The 19,297-nt window shown below is 43.2% G+C and overlaps 1 protein-coding gene across 1 annotated transcript in view; it reads left to right on the forward strand.

Annotated features, from left to right (window-relative positions):
- Positions 1–19,297, forward strand: part of ANK2 (ankyrin 2) — a 371,191-nt gene that overhangs the window by 15,719 nt on the left and 336,175 nt on the right. Inside the window, exon 2 of the mRNA XM_019472961.1 lies at positions 13,019–13,077. Within this exon, the coding sequence (XP_019328506.1) occupies positions 13,057–13,077 (21 nt within the window). The 5' untranslated portion in view covers positions 13,019–13,056. The remainder of the gene's footprint in view (positions 1–13,018; positions 13,078–19,297) is intronic.

Genomic DNA, 19,297 nt, shown 5'->3' on the forward strand with positions numbered 1-19,297 from the left:
TCGCTCTGAATTTGGCCTTCCAGATACAGGCCCAGAAATTCTCTGTGTCAATTGCTGCGCAGAACCGCTTTGTACGACCAGCCCGCGGGCGCGTCTCCCTGGCCGTTCACAGGCAGACCTGCCCGTTCGCTCCGCTTTCCAGGCTGGCCGGACGCCGGGCAGTTCGGACCCACGGGCACAACGCGCGAGCTGATAGAATCGGCGTTGCTGAAGGCATGGGGTAACCTAATGAAGCTGGCAGGGCTTGCGGAGCCGAGCTTGCGCCCGCTGCAGATGTGTCCGAAGCGGGGGAGGCAGGCAGAGTGCGGCAGGCGCGCTGTGCCTTTAAATATGACAGCTAATAGGCAGGCTGGCTGAGGGTAAATGATGGCTCCTCTTTCCAGAAGGCCAAATGTAAGGGGGAAACATGCGGCCTTTGCTCAAGCAGGTTGTTCCACTTTTGTTCTAACAGATGGTTTCAAGGTTTGGTGTGTTTTGTTTTGTTTTTTTCCCCTGAAACTCTTTTTTTGGGGAAAACGAGGGAGGTGTGTTACTGCTGCTCACTCATTCCTTCCCTTTTGCCCTCATTCTTCCTCCTCACCTCTGTCTTAGGAAAAGATTTCATCATTTTTATGCTCTAGGAGGAGTACAAAATGAAAGGGTTGGAAAAGACCTCTAAGATCATCGAGTCCAACCGTCAACCCAACACCACCATGCCCACTAAACCATGTCCCTAAGCGCCTCATCTATTCCTTCCCTTTTGCCCTCATTCTTCCTCCTCACCTCTGTCTTAGGAAAAGATTTCATCATTTTTATGCTCTAGGAGGAGTACAAAATGAAAGGGGTGCTGCAAGTTTTAATCTGAATTTCTTACTCCTGTTTTTTTTTTCTTCTCTTCTCATTATTGAAGGAAATAAGTTATTAGTGTCCTTCAGGGACCCTTTGTTTCTTCTAACTTACGTGATAAAAATGATGAATCAAAAGATATTGAAAAAAAAAGTGACTGTGGTGATGATGATGATTAAAACCAATAATAATTGTAATGTCTGTTTCTGCCCTGTGGCACTTGCCCTTTGCACCTCCCCAGGCTGTAAGGAAACTCCTTCACTAGGCTTTTCCTACTGAAGAAGGAAATGTTGACCTGAGGGTCGTTAAGTGGCTTACTCCTCAAACTGTGTTGCGTGGAGCCATCCTCACGGCTGTATTTTTACAATATGCTGATGGCTTAGTGACTAGCGGGAGGAGTGAAATGCCTATGCCTGCCGGCTAAAGAGCGCTAAAGTCCTTTTTGGTCCTTAATATAGTAAGGACCTATCTTAATGACTGGCGTTCCCTCTTCCTCAGCTAGAGAGCTTTGTGACCTGTGAGTTTATTTTATATTACAGCTGTTCAGGAATTGCCAGAGCTACCAGCTTTGGGGGAATCACATAACTGAACTAAAATAGTAATACCTGCCATTGCCCCCTTTGCTTCATGAGGTGTCGTCCCTCCCTGCTCCCCAAAAATCTCTCATCATAGAGCAGGCAGTAACTTGCAAGGTAGAATATTTTTTTTTTTTTCCCCAAGCTACGTTTATGTTCTGCTTCCTTTTTCAAAAATTAGATCAGCGTCTTAATTTTAATTAAATCAAAGACTGCTAGCTAAAGCCTCTTCAGCATGTAGCATAAAAAATAGGAAGGAAGCCAAACAGAAATGACTGCTGAGATAATTTCATCTCGCAAGTAGGGGCCCCAGCTGCGTGTCCTTCAGCTTAAGTTTCCTACACCGTGCATTGAAGTCCGAAGCTGCTTGGCACCCAGTGAATGTCACGGTAAGCCGCGCTGTCGCCCTGGGGCTCCGGAGTCCCTTGTGATACCATGAGCCCGGCCATCAGAGGACACCGGTCCTGAGAGAGCCCGTAAGAAAATCTTTTTGGGTCACATAGCAAGAAAGCCAGTGAGGTGTCTCAGAAAATGTGTCAAAATGCATTAATGCTATCAACTAATTTATCAATAGTTTGGAAGTGAATTAGTCATTCCTGCTAAGAGTTTTTTCAGATGTTCTCAGCATTACTCTCTCTGTGCTCTGAGCGGAAGCAGTGGTGTGTATTTATGGTGGACAGTTACCTAATTACTGGCCGTTAATGAGCATCTGCAGTCTCTGCCCCTACTCAGAGACACAAGGAATGTCAGATTCATCGATTGTTCCCTCTATTCTTTCTCTCTCCTTTGTTCAATGTTACAGGCCAAATTCTGCACAATGTATTATAGGCGGGGGAAAAAAAAAACCCCACCGTTGCGCTCGCTGCTGCTGAGGATACAGAGCGACTTTCGGAGCATCCTCTCTGCGTGGGGATTTGTTTTCTGACGTGAGTGCTCAGGGGCCGAAGCTGGCCTTAGGCCAGCTGCTGCTTCTCGGTCAGGGATGCAAGTCGGCGCGTTGGATCCGGGCTTAAGCAGGAGAGGAAGGCAGAATGCGGGTTTTCACTGCTGCGCATTGGTACTGCCCCATCTTCCGTGACTGGGTAGCTTTGCGGAGATCCTCGTTTGGCTTCACGTTCCAATAGTTATTAGCTTTGATGTAGCGATGAATGAGATCTCTCTCTCTCTCTCTCTCTCTCTCTCTCTCTCTCTCTCTCTCTCTCTCTCTCTCTCTCTCTCTCTCTCTCTCTCTCTCTCTCTCTCTCTCTCTCATATATTTGCGGAGATTCGTTTGGCTGCACGTTCCAATAGTTATTAGCTTTGATGTAGTGATTAATGAGATCTCTCTCTCTTTCTCTCTCTCTCTCTCTCTCTCTCTCTCTCATATATGCCGTTGCTGGAGAGAAAATGGCAGGTTTGGGGTTGTAATATTTCAAAGGAAAAAGATGTAATGGTCTGAGGAATAGCTGCCAGTTTTATGTAGTCATCTTTCAGAACTGAGTATTGCGTAATGTGGAGACCCAAAAGGTGTAGAAGACACTGAGGTATTTACAACGCTGGGTCTCTAGTCCAAACTAGCATCCATCCTAGCCGCTTCTAGACACCTTGTCTGTATTTGGATTGTCATATTGACACGACTACAGCAGAGCTTTCACTCCTTCCTTTCCTCTTTAATGCCTCCACTCTTGGTTTTTGTTTGTTTGGTTTTTTTCCTATTACGGGGGGGAAAAACCCCCACTCTGTTATGCCTGTGATTTATGCCTGTAACTTAAGCACATCTTGCATGGGGGGTGGGCATGTGTCTCTATAGCTATGCCTCTTCTAGTGTCAGTCTGGACTTAGATTGCGCGAGTAGAACCTGAATGCTCTGGATTTTTCTGGCGGGGCATTTTTGGCATCTGCCCTTCTTGATCGTCCTCACAACTCTTGTTCAAGTTTTTATCGCGGTGATGACTGCAGTGGTTGTCTTGACTTTCTACTACACCAAAAGGCTAATTTTGGCAAAGTGTTAACATGAGACTAACTTTTTACTCTCTTGTTTTAATGTCTACTGGCTCCGTTTTTTTTCCTCTAACATGGAATATAACAGGTATCGCTTTCAGAGTTCTCCAGAGCTGCTTCCCTCCCCACTTCAAAACAACACCCATTTTTTGCTAACAAACTGCTTAATTCTCTCTCTGATCAGATAATGACATGAACTTAGAACATTCATTGCCCTTCAAACAGAAGCTTACAAGTGTTTGCCTTCTGCTTTCCTCGTACGCAGATATGCGCAAAGCCATTTCTTTTTTGGCCAGCATTCTTCTGATTGGTGTTTTACCATGGTTTCTATAGAGCGTGCTTCTCGGCGAGTACGTTCTATGATATCGTGTGTTCAGCCCTGTCCATCTGTTACGATGTCGAGCGCTGCCTTCTCGTTTCCTTGTACTTTGCTCTCGTCCTGTTCCAGTCTAGAATCAGTCCTGGATTCCAATCTTTCGGAGCGGAGATGGTCGTTTGCTGTGTCTGTGTTGGGCACGATGGGATCCTTAAATAAAGCTTCTGCTGCAATGTTCGTAGAAATAGGATCAACTATAGCAAGTCTTGTCTATTGCATTAGAAAAACCCCCAAACTCAAACAAACAAACAAACAAAACCCCCGAAAGATGATGACGGTAGGGGTGACATGAGGATATCTTGCCCAACGATCTTCTCCTTGAGGCCTGTGAAATAATTTGTCCTGGGGCAGGAGGAAATAAGAAATGATTCAGAATGTTTTGTCCACTTCCAAAAGAGAACTCCGGAGGCGAGATGTTTCAAAAGTACCTGGTAGCAAGCAAATGATTGTCAGCTAAAGTCAACGGGTAATATTTCCTTCGCTACTGAAAGGTTAAGCTGAGGTGGAACTGCGTCGTGCAACAGTACTGCTATTACACTGCAGCTACTTGCGTCAAAATAAAAGTGGCATGAAAACAGACACCTCACAATGGCTGACATCAGTATAGCACTTAGTAAATGGTTTTTAGGTTTTCCCATGAAATCTCTTTTGCTCAACGTATAGATTTCATTAAGCGAAATTGGAATTAATTAAGTACCGTTCTATGTGAGGAGCAGAAATTTCAAATGGGTTTTCGTATGTCAGTTGCAAAAAGATGGCACGGCGGGAGAATGCAGAGAGCTGCTCTGGAAAGTAAGATGTCGGGAGCTCTTCTCTCTTGCTTGTTCTTTTTTTATGTTGGAGGAGCAGAAATAGCCTATCTCCCTTTCCCAAAAGGATTAAATAGATTACTTTGCTACCAATGCCTAAATTTACTGCAGTAGGTACCTTGGATCCAGGATCCCGATATTACTCTTGCACTTTAGTGCTTTTAAGAAGATCGATGTAACCACAGTAAATGAAGCCAAATGTAAAATACTGCATTATAGCTTTATATATATAGTGTATATATATTAAAAAGTATATATAGAAAACAAGTATATTGGGATGCCACCCCACCCTCAAGATCTAACTGGAATTTGCAAGTCCGTTAATTTGCTGTTAATACAAAACTTAGTCATTCTCTAAGGTAGGCAGCTATAAGTACGCGGTGGATTTAAACTATTTAAAACCTATTAAACTATCTTTGGTGATGCTTAGGTTTAGGAGGAGGAGAGAGAGTAAACTACTTTTTTGACGCGGTTGCTATTGTTATAAACAGTACGGATGGCTTCAAAGAGTTTGCAGAATTGGGCTCTGTAACGTTAAAGCTCCAGTTAGACACAAGAGCGTTTTTCTGTCTGAGGATTTTCTTTAAACTGAAAAGATTGAGAAGAGCTTTGGACTCTGAAAGCCTGTGTCGAAGTGAAGGCGTTCACGCGGTCGGTGCTTTGAGTATCGGGCATATTGTGCGACTGACGCTGTCCCTGACAGTATTGTATCCGTGAGCCAAGCTCTCGCTGCCTTCCAAGGACGCTGCCCGCACAAAGGCAGCGTTTGTTCTCCTCCTCTGTGACCCCGGTCACTCGGTGCCCTGCCAGGGTGCTCAAACCGTTTGCTACAGCAAAAAAGAAGCTGGCTGTAGAGCTCTTGAAGAGGAGGATGCCGAGGCAGTTGGTTTGAAAGTGCTTGAGCAGAAAAATAGGTAAATTTCTTTTAATGCGGCACTTCTAACATTTTAGGCAGCGCACAGTGGTGTCAAGGATACAAATTCAGATTTGTATTCAGTGCTTACTACGCCGTAGGGTTTAATATTGAACTTTGTATGTTAGAAATGGTAACCAGGTGTGGATTTTTAACCACTACGAGTGGGTGAAGAACTGAGCAAACACTACGTTAAATCCCACTGGCTATGTTTTTGTTTGGAAAATACGAAGTGAAGGTTCTGACAGCTAATGCACCCCCTACTCCTATGCATCTGATAGCTATAAGAACCCCCACCCCCATAATTTAAGATTACTCTGTCTTCTCGTAGGCTGCTGTTTTGGCTTGCGACTTGCTCTGTGTAACGGCTCTTTTGAGTGAGTCAAATGCGCCTCACTGGAGTTGAAGTAAGATGCACGGAGCGAGTTTGTTGTTCCTGTAGCTGCTCCAAGTTTTGCTTGACGTGATCTTAGTGATTTGACAGGATTCGCACAACTTCCTGATGCGTAATTGTTGGTGCTGCTGTCACGAGTATAGGCCTGCAGCTTCTTTCTGGCTTCTTGCCTTTCCTGACAATCCGTGCAGCTATCTAAAAATCGAAGATTAAAGCAGCAGTACAGACTTTGACTCTATGGACTAAGAGTGCTGTGATGGAACTTGGTCTAAAGGTGTTAAAACCACGTCTCTGTTCCAAGCTTGAGTTCATATGAAGCTGCGCTGTCTTTCAGAAGTCAGTATACCAGGATTGCTCCTGTCGGTGGGGGAAAAAAACCCTTTCTGCACAGCATAATTTTTTTCTTTTAATATCGTTTTCTCCCAAAGCTTGCCTGTTATCGTGTCTCAAAAGCTGAAAACTCCAAAGAGAGACCAGGAGATCTGAGGCTTCAATTTCTGGTTTGATATGCACTTTTTGGTGCCTTTCCTGTGTGGAAAGGGCAAGAGTGAGACTGACCGAGCTGGAGGGGACAGGGCAGTGACGTCTGAGCGCAGTCAACGCGTGGGATGTGTGAACTCCTGGGCCCTCTGCAACGTCCTCTGTAGCCTCTCGCACACCCTGCCCATCCTGCCCGTTCCCGCTGGCCTCCTCTCTCCCTCCTTGTCTCTCCCTCCTCCTCTCCTGTGTTGACTATTAGTTTTCCATGCAGCTTTGGAGAGAAATATGTGCAAAGGAATTCCATGTATTAGTGTGCTAATAAGCGTGTTACCTCACGTAGTGATTGCTTGCACATCCTTAACAGTTCCTCAGAACACTTCATTCTTGGGTTTTCTTGATCTCTTCTTACGCCTCCCACCCCCGTAAAGCTGCTTCTGTGCCATCTTCACTCTCTTGCCTGGATACCTCCATCCTAAGTTTCCTTTTCCAGGCTTTCTTTTTGCCTAGATCATGACACTCACATCTCCAAAAGCAGGAAAATGCTACTAGGCCGATGGCCGGCTTCTCCCTGTCATCCGTCCTCTCTTTGTCCCAGTGGCCATATGTAGAAAGTTAGGGGTTTAACCGCAGAGAGCCTCCTTATAGAAGCGTACCTAGAGAGATGCAGATACTCCAGGTGATATCCAGTAGCTGGAGACTATTTCCAAAATGATTTGGGAACCTTCACGCACATTTTTCTTTATTTTTTAACATGGAAAGTCTCCTGTGAATCTGAAAAAACCCCCCAAACCTGAAACCCCTAACCCTGTGGAGAAGACAGTGCTGTTTCTTTCCCTCTCTTTCAAGCACCCACACAAAGCTATAGAGCTTTGTTTTCCAAGGTAAAACAATTCTTACCTCCTTTATATATGAGAAACAAAATTATTCAGGCAGATAATAGTGGTAAGGATCTTCTTCCGTTTACTCTCTTTCCGCATAGGAATGCTGACGTGGGCGTTACGGTTGTGCTAAGTGTGGTATGTTTAGTGCTGGGGGAATGTGACATCGGATTTAATACAGCTTTTCTCAGGCTACTTCCTCAGTGAGTTGCAGGTGTCAGGATAAATAAGTAAAGGTATCAAGGAACAAAAGTAAGGGAAGACGGATAAATCCTTGCAGAAAAGATGGAGCGAAACACAACACCGAATTTCTTAAAAGATTAGTTCAAAATAAGATTTCTAAACGCAAGATATGTTATGGTGAAAGATAAAAGTTATTACGTTGGAAGAACGTGGTTTTTAATCACATTGTAATTTAAAAACGAAACCAAACCACAGCATTTGCTTCTTGCATAAGGTGCCCTAAGCAGATGCAAGAACCTGGCATAACGAGAACGGGCACGGAAACCAAAGAACTCAACTGCTTTGGCTCATCCCCCGTCCACCAAATAATGAAGAGGGGGATCAACGTAAGACAGTAGGACTTCCCCAGCCACTGCTGACTCTTGGAACGAGTACTTCGAAAGTAAGGCAGCTTCTTACTTAATCTAATTTTCACCAGCCACTGCTGACTCTTGGAACGAGTACTTCGAAAGTAAGGCAGCTTCTTACTTAATCTAATTTGGTGGACACAGATCCTGAAGGAAGGAGATTTGTCAATGTTTCACAGAGCGGATGGCAGTATACAGATTGGGACTAAACTATTTTCATTTCAAGTCCCCTGCAGTAGTAGGAAAAAATATGATGTCAGTCTCATAGCTCTTTATGTCTGTAATTGCTAGTTAATACAATTCCGGTCAGAGTTTTTGGAGGATCACTTCTAATTGTTAGACAGACAAGAGACAGCCTCATCCATTAGCGCTAATTCTATTTCACAAGGAGCTCAGTGTTTAAGCTGTTATACTGATTTCCTCCCTGATTCATAATAACTATGGCATCTTTATCCTTCTCTAAAATTGGAGGAAGGTGCGGCTTAGAGTCGTATGGATAAAGGTGGTATTATGACACCTGCTCCTAACGTGGTCCTTATTTCTTTCTCTACAGTGGAGGTCGTATTTCTCTTGGAGAAGAAGAAAGCCGTGCTTATTGGGTACGGTAGCATTTCTGACAGTCCTGTTGTTTTGTAATATGCCGGTATGCTATGGAGAAAGGGGGAGGAGGGAGCGTGAAAAGACACAATCAGCTCTTCATACAAATGGTGGAGCCCAACTTGCAGATTAGTCATTTGAACATCTTTTACCAGCACTGCTAGATTGACTTCAAATGCCGAAGGAAACAGTAATGTAGCTTTTAGTGGCTCCTCAAGTACTCTGATTTCTTCACTGCTTTATGACACACGTTATGCATCCTCTTTCCCCACAACCCAATAAATATTTAACTATACAAAGTGGAGCAGCTCCACAGAAGAAACTGAGACGCCTGTCTAGAAGAACTCGGAGCTTGGTGATCGGGAAGGATTCTTGCACAGTGTGTTGGCATCATGAGCTCAGATGCTTCTTTTACCTGATTCCGTACAGGATCTTCAACATAGTGCCCCCCAACCTTGAGCCTACAGCCTAATCTAAGTATAGAATCTATATTTGGCTGGTTTAGATACAGAATGCTACCATGACCAAAGAAATCTTTCTGGGTTTTTTTGGTGGTCTTTTTGTTGTTGTTGGGGGGTGGTTGTTGTTGTGGGGGAAGGAAGGTACTCTTCAAGACTTGAAGTGTTATTGAAACAAATCTGTGGAGACCTACTGCACGCTTTGGCACTGGCTACGTTACTGAGAGGTGGTTCTTCCGCGGGGTAATGCACAGAACAAATTTTCAGAAGTTTGTTGGTCAAGTGTGTGCTTAACTGCTTTCTTGAACAAGTTGAGGTTCAAGCCGTGTCTATGTTCCATTTAATCATGTGCGTAAGTGCACAGAATTGGGTTACTTTCACAAGTCAAGCTCTTTAGCTGTTGTCAACTAAAAGTAGTGACAATTGCAAAACCTGGTAATAGCTGAGGTAGAAGAATCTAGGAGCAGCGAGCAACACCTGCCCTCAAGCAAGTGTGCCTTCAGCTTGACCTTGGCTTGGCGTTCCCTGAAGGAAGCGGTTGAGATGCCAAACGAAGTCTAACAGCTTACGTCCCGTATCTGCACTAAACCATTCCTGAATCAGTACAGCCTCAGATGCCTTGGGTTGCAAAGGTGCAAAATGAAGGGCGTTACGTGAAAGAAATGGTATGGGATTCATTATCAGCGTATGAGTGACCTCATTTGGAGTCTGTCTGATCACGGTTTCCTGCCTAACTACTTTTCACTGATAAAAGGGAAATGCACACCTCATTTGAGTGGAATGCTTCTGATCTGCAGCTAGAATGGGCAAAGGACAGCTCAAGTATGTGCATTCTTGATGATTACTCTTAATACGCAACAAGGGGCGCTTGTCTTGATTTTAGCTCTTCTGGTGTAAGCCCCAGGCACTTGAATCAGTGTAACACTTGCCAAATGGCAAAGGACAAAGATATTTTTCCACAGCAATAAGCTTTAGCTGTAGTACTCGAAGTTGATTATGTACTTTTTGTACGGGGCCCTCCCAACTTGTTAAACTGCAAAGAAGGCGCTGCAAAAAAAAGTCACTCAAGTTTTTGTATATGACTCAGAATTACCTGCGGAATGGGTATGTGGGTAATCATTGCAAACAACTGTAGGAAAACTAGCAATAAGAGTGCCTGCGATGAACAGGATTAATTTGTTTTCTCGCTAACCTTGAGAACTATGCTTCCTCTTAAAGGGGAAAGGGGGGGGAAAAAATGAACCAAACCTAAAAACCAGCACATTGCATCAGACAGTTCTAGTCAGATGGCAATAATACATTGAGCTGTCATTTTAAGGACAAAAGTATATAGTAGTACATGTTAAATCCAGCTAAGTACATCTTGTAGTTGAGCACAGTAGCGTTATAAATTCTAAAATGGGCTTATACCCCGGAGAAGTATGAATTGTAGCTGGCAGTTACATTTCTCTTGAAAAAGACTAAACATGTGCACGCATATGGACTAGAGGATCAAAATTTTCTGCTTTGAAAGAGGATGATAAATATGACTTGTGCCAGGAAAAGAAAAAGTGTTCGTTCAGAGGCGTCAGAGTAGGCTGACAGGAGGTGGAAGCAGCAGAACTTGTGCGGTAGATGTCTGGATTTGGCAGTGATTTAAAATTCAGTCTAAAATAAAGTTAGTTGAGCACAGGCAGAATTAATGTTGAGCCTGTATGCTCTGTTCAGTGTGAGCACATTATGTGAAAAAGTGAAATTTCCATCTGAAATTTTTCAGAAAGCTTGGGCAAGCTTAATGCTGGACAGGATGGGGTTATGATTTAAAGAAATGAAGATGAGTTTTTGGTCGGATATGAAAGCTATTTAGTTGTTATGGGTTTCACCTACGTTTCTTATAACTTTCAGCTTGTGGTATTGGTTAAGAACATGTCTGAGAAGCCAGCATATGTCAAAAGTGGTGGTACGGATGCAATATGAAATATTTTTCTTTTCAGAACCGGTGCTTGTAAGGCTAGATTTTGGGTAGTTTAAGGATCATCTAAGACAATCATACCTTTTATAGGGTGTATTGTAAACTTTTAAAATTATTTTCAGTTTGAGTATAGACAAGAAGTAATAATAAATGCAGTTCAGTCATAGAAGAGCAACGGGTGATGTGCGGAGGGGAGAAATACGAGTTGAGATTCATTTGAGATTTGCAGATGCGGACCCCTGTGGTTGTTGCCCGGTCTCCTTGTATGGGTTATGGAGAAGAACGGGTGCCGTCACTCAGATTTGCGCAAAGATGCTGCTTCTGCCCGCGTAGTCGTGCTGGGCACCCGTGGGCCGGTTCCAGGCTGCGCCGGAGTTTTTTCCGATCCGGGTGCTCGGCCTCTGGGCAAGCGCTCCTGGGTGAGAAAGGGAGGACGGGACCTCTAGGAGGTTCTGAACTCATGCCTACCTGGTTTTTTTCAGGGCTGGTTGAAAACATAATGCAGTGTATAATGGCACAGAAAACCGTGTTTTTCTGTAAGAGAACCATGAGCTTGTCATGCATATGCTGCTCTCGCTGCTCCTGACTGAAGGGTGTGGTTCTGTTACTGGTTTTGGGGGCTTATATGTACTGTTGCCCCAGTGTCTTCCAGATGAAACTTGAATTTAGTAGTGCCAATAGCCATTGCTCTGCTGGGATTTCATCTAACAATAGATCAAACCATTACAGCTCTTACTTACAGCTTACATCGCTGTTTCAGGCTTTGGTTTTCAGCTACGTTTTTAGTCCTCTTCCCTTAAGCAAAAAGCCTGAAAGACGTGATCCTCATAAAGCTAAGGAAGCAAACAAAAACCTAAAATGAAGACATTCAAGCCTCTTCATACCAAGCCCAGGTTTATGAGCTTGCAAACCAGCTCAGTGTTTTGACTTGTTAGAGGCGGGAGCCTAGTGGGGCTCCTGCTTGGCAAATAGCGTGCGCCGGTCCGTCTCTCTTTGTCGCCGTCGTTATATATTGCTTGCTGGTGTTGCCAAGTACTTCTCGAAAGCCATCTATTCTGTCACAGAAGCTTGTGCTTTAATTTGCAGTCACTTCTAAAAGTGCTTTAGGACAGTAGTTAATGTTGTACGTAACCAAAACTTTCTGTACAGCGTAGAGAATGACAGGACTGCAGGATGGATTTATTGAGTATTGTCATTTGGGCAAACATGAAGTACAATTCCAATCCCTTGTGATCGCCTCAACTTAATCACTTAAGAATTACAAATGTTGGCTGCTTCTGGTTGTTGACATGGTTATCGTTAGGAATTTGAAGTTTGGAAGGGAAAAGCCTTGAATACAACTATTCCTTTCTAAAATGAAGCGTGGTAAAAGCAAGAAAAGAGCACCAAGTTCTGAAATGGTTTTGATGGCTCGAGAGGAAAAGGGAGGGCCCGTAAGGAGGGTGAAATTGAGTAGTGAATGAGCGAAGAGGCAAGTATCGGTGACAGCAAGCTTTCTTCTACTTTCTCATTGGTAACTAGTAACTAGTTCCTCAGACAGGCAGCGGTACCTACTGTTATACGCCATCGTTTAATCTCCAAAGCCATGCCAGACTAATGACAGAACTGAAAAGAAACTCAGTGGTTACAACACGGATCCTATGGAGATTGGTGGGAAAGCTCCACCTGAGTTCATAGAACTAGTCTGTCAACTCAAGTCTCATGGTTTGCTGTCCTGTGCTCTGTCTGCTCAAAATGTGGGTGTTTTTTTTGCCAGTAGCTGTTAAGAAGTTGCGCAAATTTCTGTACTGAAGACCATGTTGGGGTGCTTTTCTTGAATGTTTTATATTGCTATTACTGCGACTGCAATTATGGCTTTTTTCCCAGGGTAAATACACAGAATGTGGAAATCAAATTATTGATGGCATCAAGTAGCTTTTATTTAGAAATCATTTACTGGGGAGGAGAAAAGCAATAGTAAGAAAAAAATTCTTAAATCCAGTTACTGAATGCTTAGCTGAAGCAGAAGTGGAAACGTGTCATATAAATTAATAATATAACCAAAATGCATTACCCTAATAGTCTTACCTAATTTAAAACTACTGAAAACTTAAAGGGGAGCAGTGGAGAGTAAGGTATGTATTCATGATAGGCTCGAGACCATGGAAAATTAATGTATTTATGTATTTTTCCTTCTTTTTTTTTCTTTTTAGGTAAGTAACTGAAGGGGACATGAAGAATTGACATTTAAATGGCCAGCATGTTGCAAAAGGTATTTCACTTTAGACTGAAAAGGAATGCACGAATAATTCATTTGAGTACATATTTAATGAATATTTGCCTCTTTTTTTTTTTTTTTTATAAAAAAAACCAACAACAAACCAGTTGATTAAACCTTCTTTTGTTCACTGAATGATTGAAAGAAGTAAAAATGAGCAAGCTCGTGTTTGGTGTTCATGCTATCCTTGAGTGACATCAGCATCTAATGAGAAACTGGATGCTATTCTCAACTTTTTAATCTACGTAACCCATGCCAATCAACCAAATGCCAACCTGCGTTGGTCCTTCTACCTCTCTGGTTTGCAGTGACGCTATTGAGCGTGCAGGTAAAGTGTTTGTGGTGCTTCGCTAGCAGGTCAAGGTAACGCACGCTGCGCCATTCAGTAGTGGGAAGTAGCTGTGGGCAGGGAGTTTTCTCGAACTCTGCTCGCTGTCCCTATGTGGGGGTTGAATCGAATGACACTATCTTCATGACAAAGATGAACTGGTTTATATTTTTTTTTTAATACAAATCCGTTGAAGAGTGCTGCACTATAATGGTTTGCATTTGCAAATAATATTCATAGAGCTAAGCAGTGACTCTGGAGAGCAGGTGAATTACTGAACAGGATTTACCTTTATTGGTTTTAACTTCTTCCAGATGCACAGCTAGGCAGTAGGAGTTTCCCTGCTGAATGACTTACAAGACAAATATAAAAGACATTATTTACTCTCTTTCCATTAAAAAGCTCTCTATTGTCCCTGCCCTATTTTTTTTTCTTGTTAGGCTTCTTTTATGAACGTATGTATTCCTTCATGAACTAATGCACTCTACATGATAGTGTGCAATTTCTACATGCTAAGCTATTCAGTCACTGTGATTTCTGTTCCACGCTAACACTATAATCTCTTCATCCACTGGAAAAAAGGGTATTAAAATCTGAGCGGGACAAACCTAGCAAGGAAGGAAAACCCTCCGTGCAGTTTGCTGCAATATATAGATACAGATTTGATGGGTCAGCAGTAGTGCAAAGTTCCTGTCTGGAATTTATCTGCTGAAGGATCTGTCCTGGATTCCTAAAGACACAAGGTACAGCTGTGTTTGCTGTGTCGTCTTATTTTTTGAAACATCTGGCAAATTCTGTAGCTTGACAGTATACTGGGCGTATTCATGCCAGTAAACTTTTAAAGAGTGGTTTGGTGCTTGTAAGACTCACTGAAGTCTCGAGGTGCTTGGCAATTTACTTTTCTGTTTAATGCAAGGAGTACTAAGGAATATTAGGTTCATTCAACAGTAGTCAGTATTGATAACTGTAAGCAACACGGTGTCAGTTTTTGGGCCAAACCCCCATGCTTGTTCGATTCGGTTTCTGTAGAACTAAGAGGGTAATCCTCCATGCTAAATCCAACTAACGTCAATGGAGAGGAGTCAAGTTTTGGAACTGGAGCCAACAGAGGATGTAATCTTGTTTCCCGATATATGTCTGCCTGACTCTAGAGGAGTTTGGAAGGAGCTGCGTGTAATGCCCAATTAGTTTAAAACTGACTCATTGGTTACTCCTGATAACTAGACTTACAAGCACTGGGAGAGATTTGGTTTACTGAAATGAATACCGAATTGGATCCTACATGTTGTTTTGGAAAGTTGAGAACTGGCCATGCTCTACAGCCTGGTTTCACCTGGAGAACTGTGTTGATGAATCTATAGTGGGACGCTTCCGTATTTTTATTTGTATACATTGGAAGGTTTGATTCATAGGTGCTCAGTAACAAATGCGACACTACTTTTCTTCTTTACTTCAACAAGTAGTGAAGGTCTTTGTTTTACACCACTCGGTTGCTTACCAGGACTGGTATTCTATCAAGTAATGGTGATACGTAGGTAAAGAAGTTGTCTGAGGAAAGGAAACTTGTTGTTTCCACAGTGTGAACAACTGATCCTCTTATCAAATATTTTTGAGCCTGAGATGACCTCTAATCCACGCTGATTCTGAGAACTTAGCTATTTGAGTGCGTCTCATGCTCTGTTGGTGGTATTTTCCTTTAGATAAATCCATTGTCATGTTAGTGAAAAAGGCTGGAAGCGGAGGACGTGTATGCTTGTATTAAGATTTTTACAGTGAGCAAGGGAACTTTTAGAAGTGACAGAAGGATCTTACTTCTGCACCTTACCTTTATTTTTATTTATTTTTTTTTTAATTTTTTCCTCCTTAAAAAGTGGATGCAGCACTTCAGGATGTCTTCTTTGTTTGTTAGCGTACATTAAAAGTTAAATTGCATCTTCTGAGGCCTGTGTCTGAAATGCTTGTATGTCACAAAACATGATGTCCCTGCCCACGGCGGGGGGGGGTTGGACGAGGTGATCTTTGAATGTCCTTTCCAACCCAAACCATTCTGTGATTCTATGATTCTGTGAAAAGTCATAGTTCTAGCTGTACTCCTCCTTTCCTTCCAGTTGCGTTGCTGTAGCTTAATATTTATTTTTGTGCTGTGTTTAAAAAGGGTACAAAATGCTTATCTTTAAATTCCGTCTAGATATACAGTGATTTTAAGTTGTGACTATTATCTGCCTGTTTGAATTTTCTAAGGAACAGATATCTACAGCTGAAAAAACCAGCATAGCATTTCACATGAAATGGCACTTTTGTTGGCAGCTTCAGGGGACGTGAAAGTTTGAATGGGCATAATGAATAAATTACCCTTCGACTTCAGACTGTTCCTTCAAAACGAGAATGAAACCGTGTATGGTGAGGTTGCACTGCTTTTTGCCTCCTTGTATTTCTTTGTAGGTATGCGAGAGGCTCATTTTCTTCATGATTAATTCAATCCATCATGATGTGGCATGTGTTACAAAATGTAAGGAAAAGCATTTTTATTGTAACCAAAATAAGCACGAAGAAGTCACGGTTATTTTCTTCTGGTCTCCTTGGGCTCTGTGACTACAAAATGGGAGAATTTCCAGAGTCTCTATGAAGACTTAAAAGTATTTCCCTCTCGCTATTGATTTTTACATGGAATGCTTTCAGATGCTGGGGCAATTACCAGCTAAGCTGAATAAAACTGAAGAGGGACCGCTCCGTCAGAAATGGAAGCTAATGGGCCATAACGCACACAGGATAATTCAAGTGTCCAGCACTAGGTTTGAACCTAGACTGCCACCAGAAGGAGTGGGAAGCTGGATCATAGAATCCTAGAATCCTAGAACGGTTTGGGTTGGAAGGGACCTCTAAAGCTCATCTAGTCCAACCCCCCTGCCGTGGGCAGGGACATCTTCAACTAGATCAGGTTGCTCAGAGCCCCGTCCAGCCTGACCTGGAATGTTTCCAGGGATGGGGCACCCACCACCGCTCTGGGCAACCCGTGCCAGTGCTTCACCACCCTCAGCGTAAAACATTTCTTCCTTATATCTAGTCTGAATCTACCCCCCTTTAGTTTAAAGCCATTGCCCCTTGTCCTGTCGCAACAGGCCCTGCTAAAAAGTTTGTTGCCATCTCTTTTATAATCCCCCTTTAAGTACTGAAAGGCTGCACTAAGGTCTCCCCGGAGCCTTCTCCTCTCCAGGCTGAACAACCCCAACTCTCTCAGCCTTTCTTCACAGGAGAGGTGTTCCATCCCCCTGATCATTTTCGCGGCCCTCCTCTGGACCCGCTCCAACAGCTCCGTGTCTTTCTTGTGCTGAGGGCTCCAGAGCTGGACACAGGACTCCAGGTGGGGTCTCACCAGAGCAGAGTAGAGGGGCAGAATCCCCTCCCTCGACCTGCTGGCCACGCTGCTTTGGATGCAGCCCAGGATACGATTGGCTTTCTGGGCTGCGAGCGCCCATTGCTGGCTCGTGTCCAGCTTTTCACCCACCAGTACCCCCAAGTCCTTCTCGGCAGGGCTGCCCTCAATCCCTTCATCCCCCAGCCTGTATTGATACCGGGGGTTGCCCCGACCCAGGTGCAGGACCTTGCACTTGGCCTTGTTGAACCTCATGAGGTTCACACAGGATATGTTGGCCAAGGGCTGAATGATTGCACTGTGAATGAGTATAAGCTGTTTTAAGATGTTGTGTAGCCACGCTTGAAAATAGCTTTCAGTTTAGTAGCTGGGAAGAAAAATGGGTGCGGAAAGCATCTCTTGCTTGAGGTAGTCACTGTTTAAGAAGCAGATTGTATATGGCCCTTCTGTGGCTTGTTCTCTTCTGATTTGTTTGGTGCTTTTTTTCTTTTCTTTTTCCCTGGGCATAAAAATACAAGGAAGAAGCCACATCAGACAGGCCAAGATCTCCCAAAGTGACTTCGCTTTATTTAAAAAGAGAGCCCAAGGTATAAATCCTGAGGAAGTGTCCGATATGGTCCTAAGCCTTTCCATGGCTCGTTTTCCAGACATAAAGTAAAACTTGACGTGTGAAGCATTGACTGCAAAGAGCAACAGGTTGGCTGCCTTTTTCTTTAATCTGTCTTACCCTTTCTGCCAAAATCTTATTTTCTTTTACTACAAGCGTGGCAGTCAAAAGGACGTTGTTTTTCCAGTGAGAGAATGGGTAGTTCTTACCAGCCAAACTTCTTACGTTCTGTTTATAGACATACATAGAGAAAACACTTTGTTCTCATGCAGTTTTTGCCGTTTCCTTATTGTGCCAGAAGAGTTGAAAACAGAGGTCTCCGCTTTTCAGAGCTACTTTTAAATATATTCTCCTTGTTTTAATGTTTCAGGTGGTTATTGGTTGACTTTTTTTCTTCCTCTCCCCCCCCAGTTTGCAAATCCTTTCATATATGCCAGGGGATGTTGCTTTTTTTTTTTTTTTAAATGGGCAGTTTGAGTTGAGACTTTGCGTTAAGAGGTGAAGAAGAATGGGAAACTAAACTTTCTCCAAATGCTCCTGACAAATTAATTGGATACCAGTAGCTTTTTGGCATTCCGCGTTCCCCTTATGTTTAAACAGCAGCAGCGAGCTACCGTGACAACCGCCCCTGCGATCGTATCATAATGCTGATCCAGCAGCATAAATGGGCAGTTTTAGTTGAGACTTTGCGTTAAGAGGTGAAGAAGAATGGGAAACTAAACTTTCTCCAAATGCTCCTGACAAATTAATTGGATACCAGTAGCTTTTTGGCATTCCGCGTTTCCCTTATGTTTAAACAGCAGCAGCGAGCTACCGTGACAACCGCCCCTGCGATCGTATCATAATGCTGATCCAGCAGCATTGCAAATGTTTATATACCCGTAGCACTGAACAGGTAAGCCCAGTAAATCGAGCAAGGATAATCCCTGGTGTCTTTTGGAAGTTGCAGTTCAACCATTTTAGGCTGTTCTTGTCTCCAAGCGGTCTCCCCTCCAGCTAGACAAAACCTTCTAGGAGGCGATGCTACATCTTCTGCCCGGTATATTAACTGTTGGCTGGGAGTAAAAGCTGGAATGTAGGTAGTAACAATCTTAAATGAAATGTAAATGCAGAATATCGTTGCTTCTGCTTTTCTCCATCCATGTTCCAGTGCTATTTCTGGCAGAGGTAGAGGCTGAAGACGGGGCCAAGGTATACAACTTTGTCAGGGTTTCAAACGCCACCAAAGATTTGGGGGTGTCGCAAGTCATCCTCTGAAGCTTGTGCCTATCTTTAGTATACAAAGCGTATTTGTATACTGCAGAGATTTCACTCTTCAGTCTTTAAGTGCCACTTAAAAATGCACACCTAATGTTCTGTCAATCCGAGTGCTTCACGCATGTTCTCTTCTCTCTGAAGGTTATTGTTTCACTGGCTGCATTTCAAGAGTCCGTGCAAAGTGAATTGGAATTGAGGTTTGTGTTAGACCTAAGTGTTAACGGTAGAAAGGTTTCCATTGACGCATTTGAGGGTGATCTAGGTCAGTCTCATCACTTTTCGCTGTAGTGGATAGGGTAGGCTTTTTTCCTTCATAAAGTATCAGTGGCAGGTAGTTAATATCCCTGTTTTTATAAATCGTTGGCTTCCCTAGACTACTTTACAATGGCATGAAATAATAATTTAAAAAAACCTGTAATACCCCAAACTTTTCATCTACTAAAAAGGGAGCAAGCTGAGATAACAAAATAATTGCCCCCAGTGTATACCTCGGGTTAGGAATGCAAAGCTTTAATGAACCGTTGCATAAGCAATCTGTTTCCTCCCTCACAAAAGCCGTTCTCCAGATTTACCTGGGTAGGGGGAGGAGGGGAAAGGGCTGACACTTAGTGCATATATTTTGAAGTGACTGCGAACCTGCTCTGTAGTT

Source organism: Aptenodytes forsteri, unplaced genomic scaffold (assembly GCF_000699145.1).
Source record: "Aptenodytes forsteri isolate BGI_AS27 unplaced genomic scaffold, ASM69914v1 Scaffold326, whole genome shotgun sequence".
Taxonomy (NCBI): Eukaryota; Metazoa; Chordata; class Aves; order Sphenisciformes; family Spheniscidae; genus Aptenodytes; species Aptenodytes forsteri.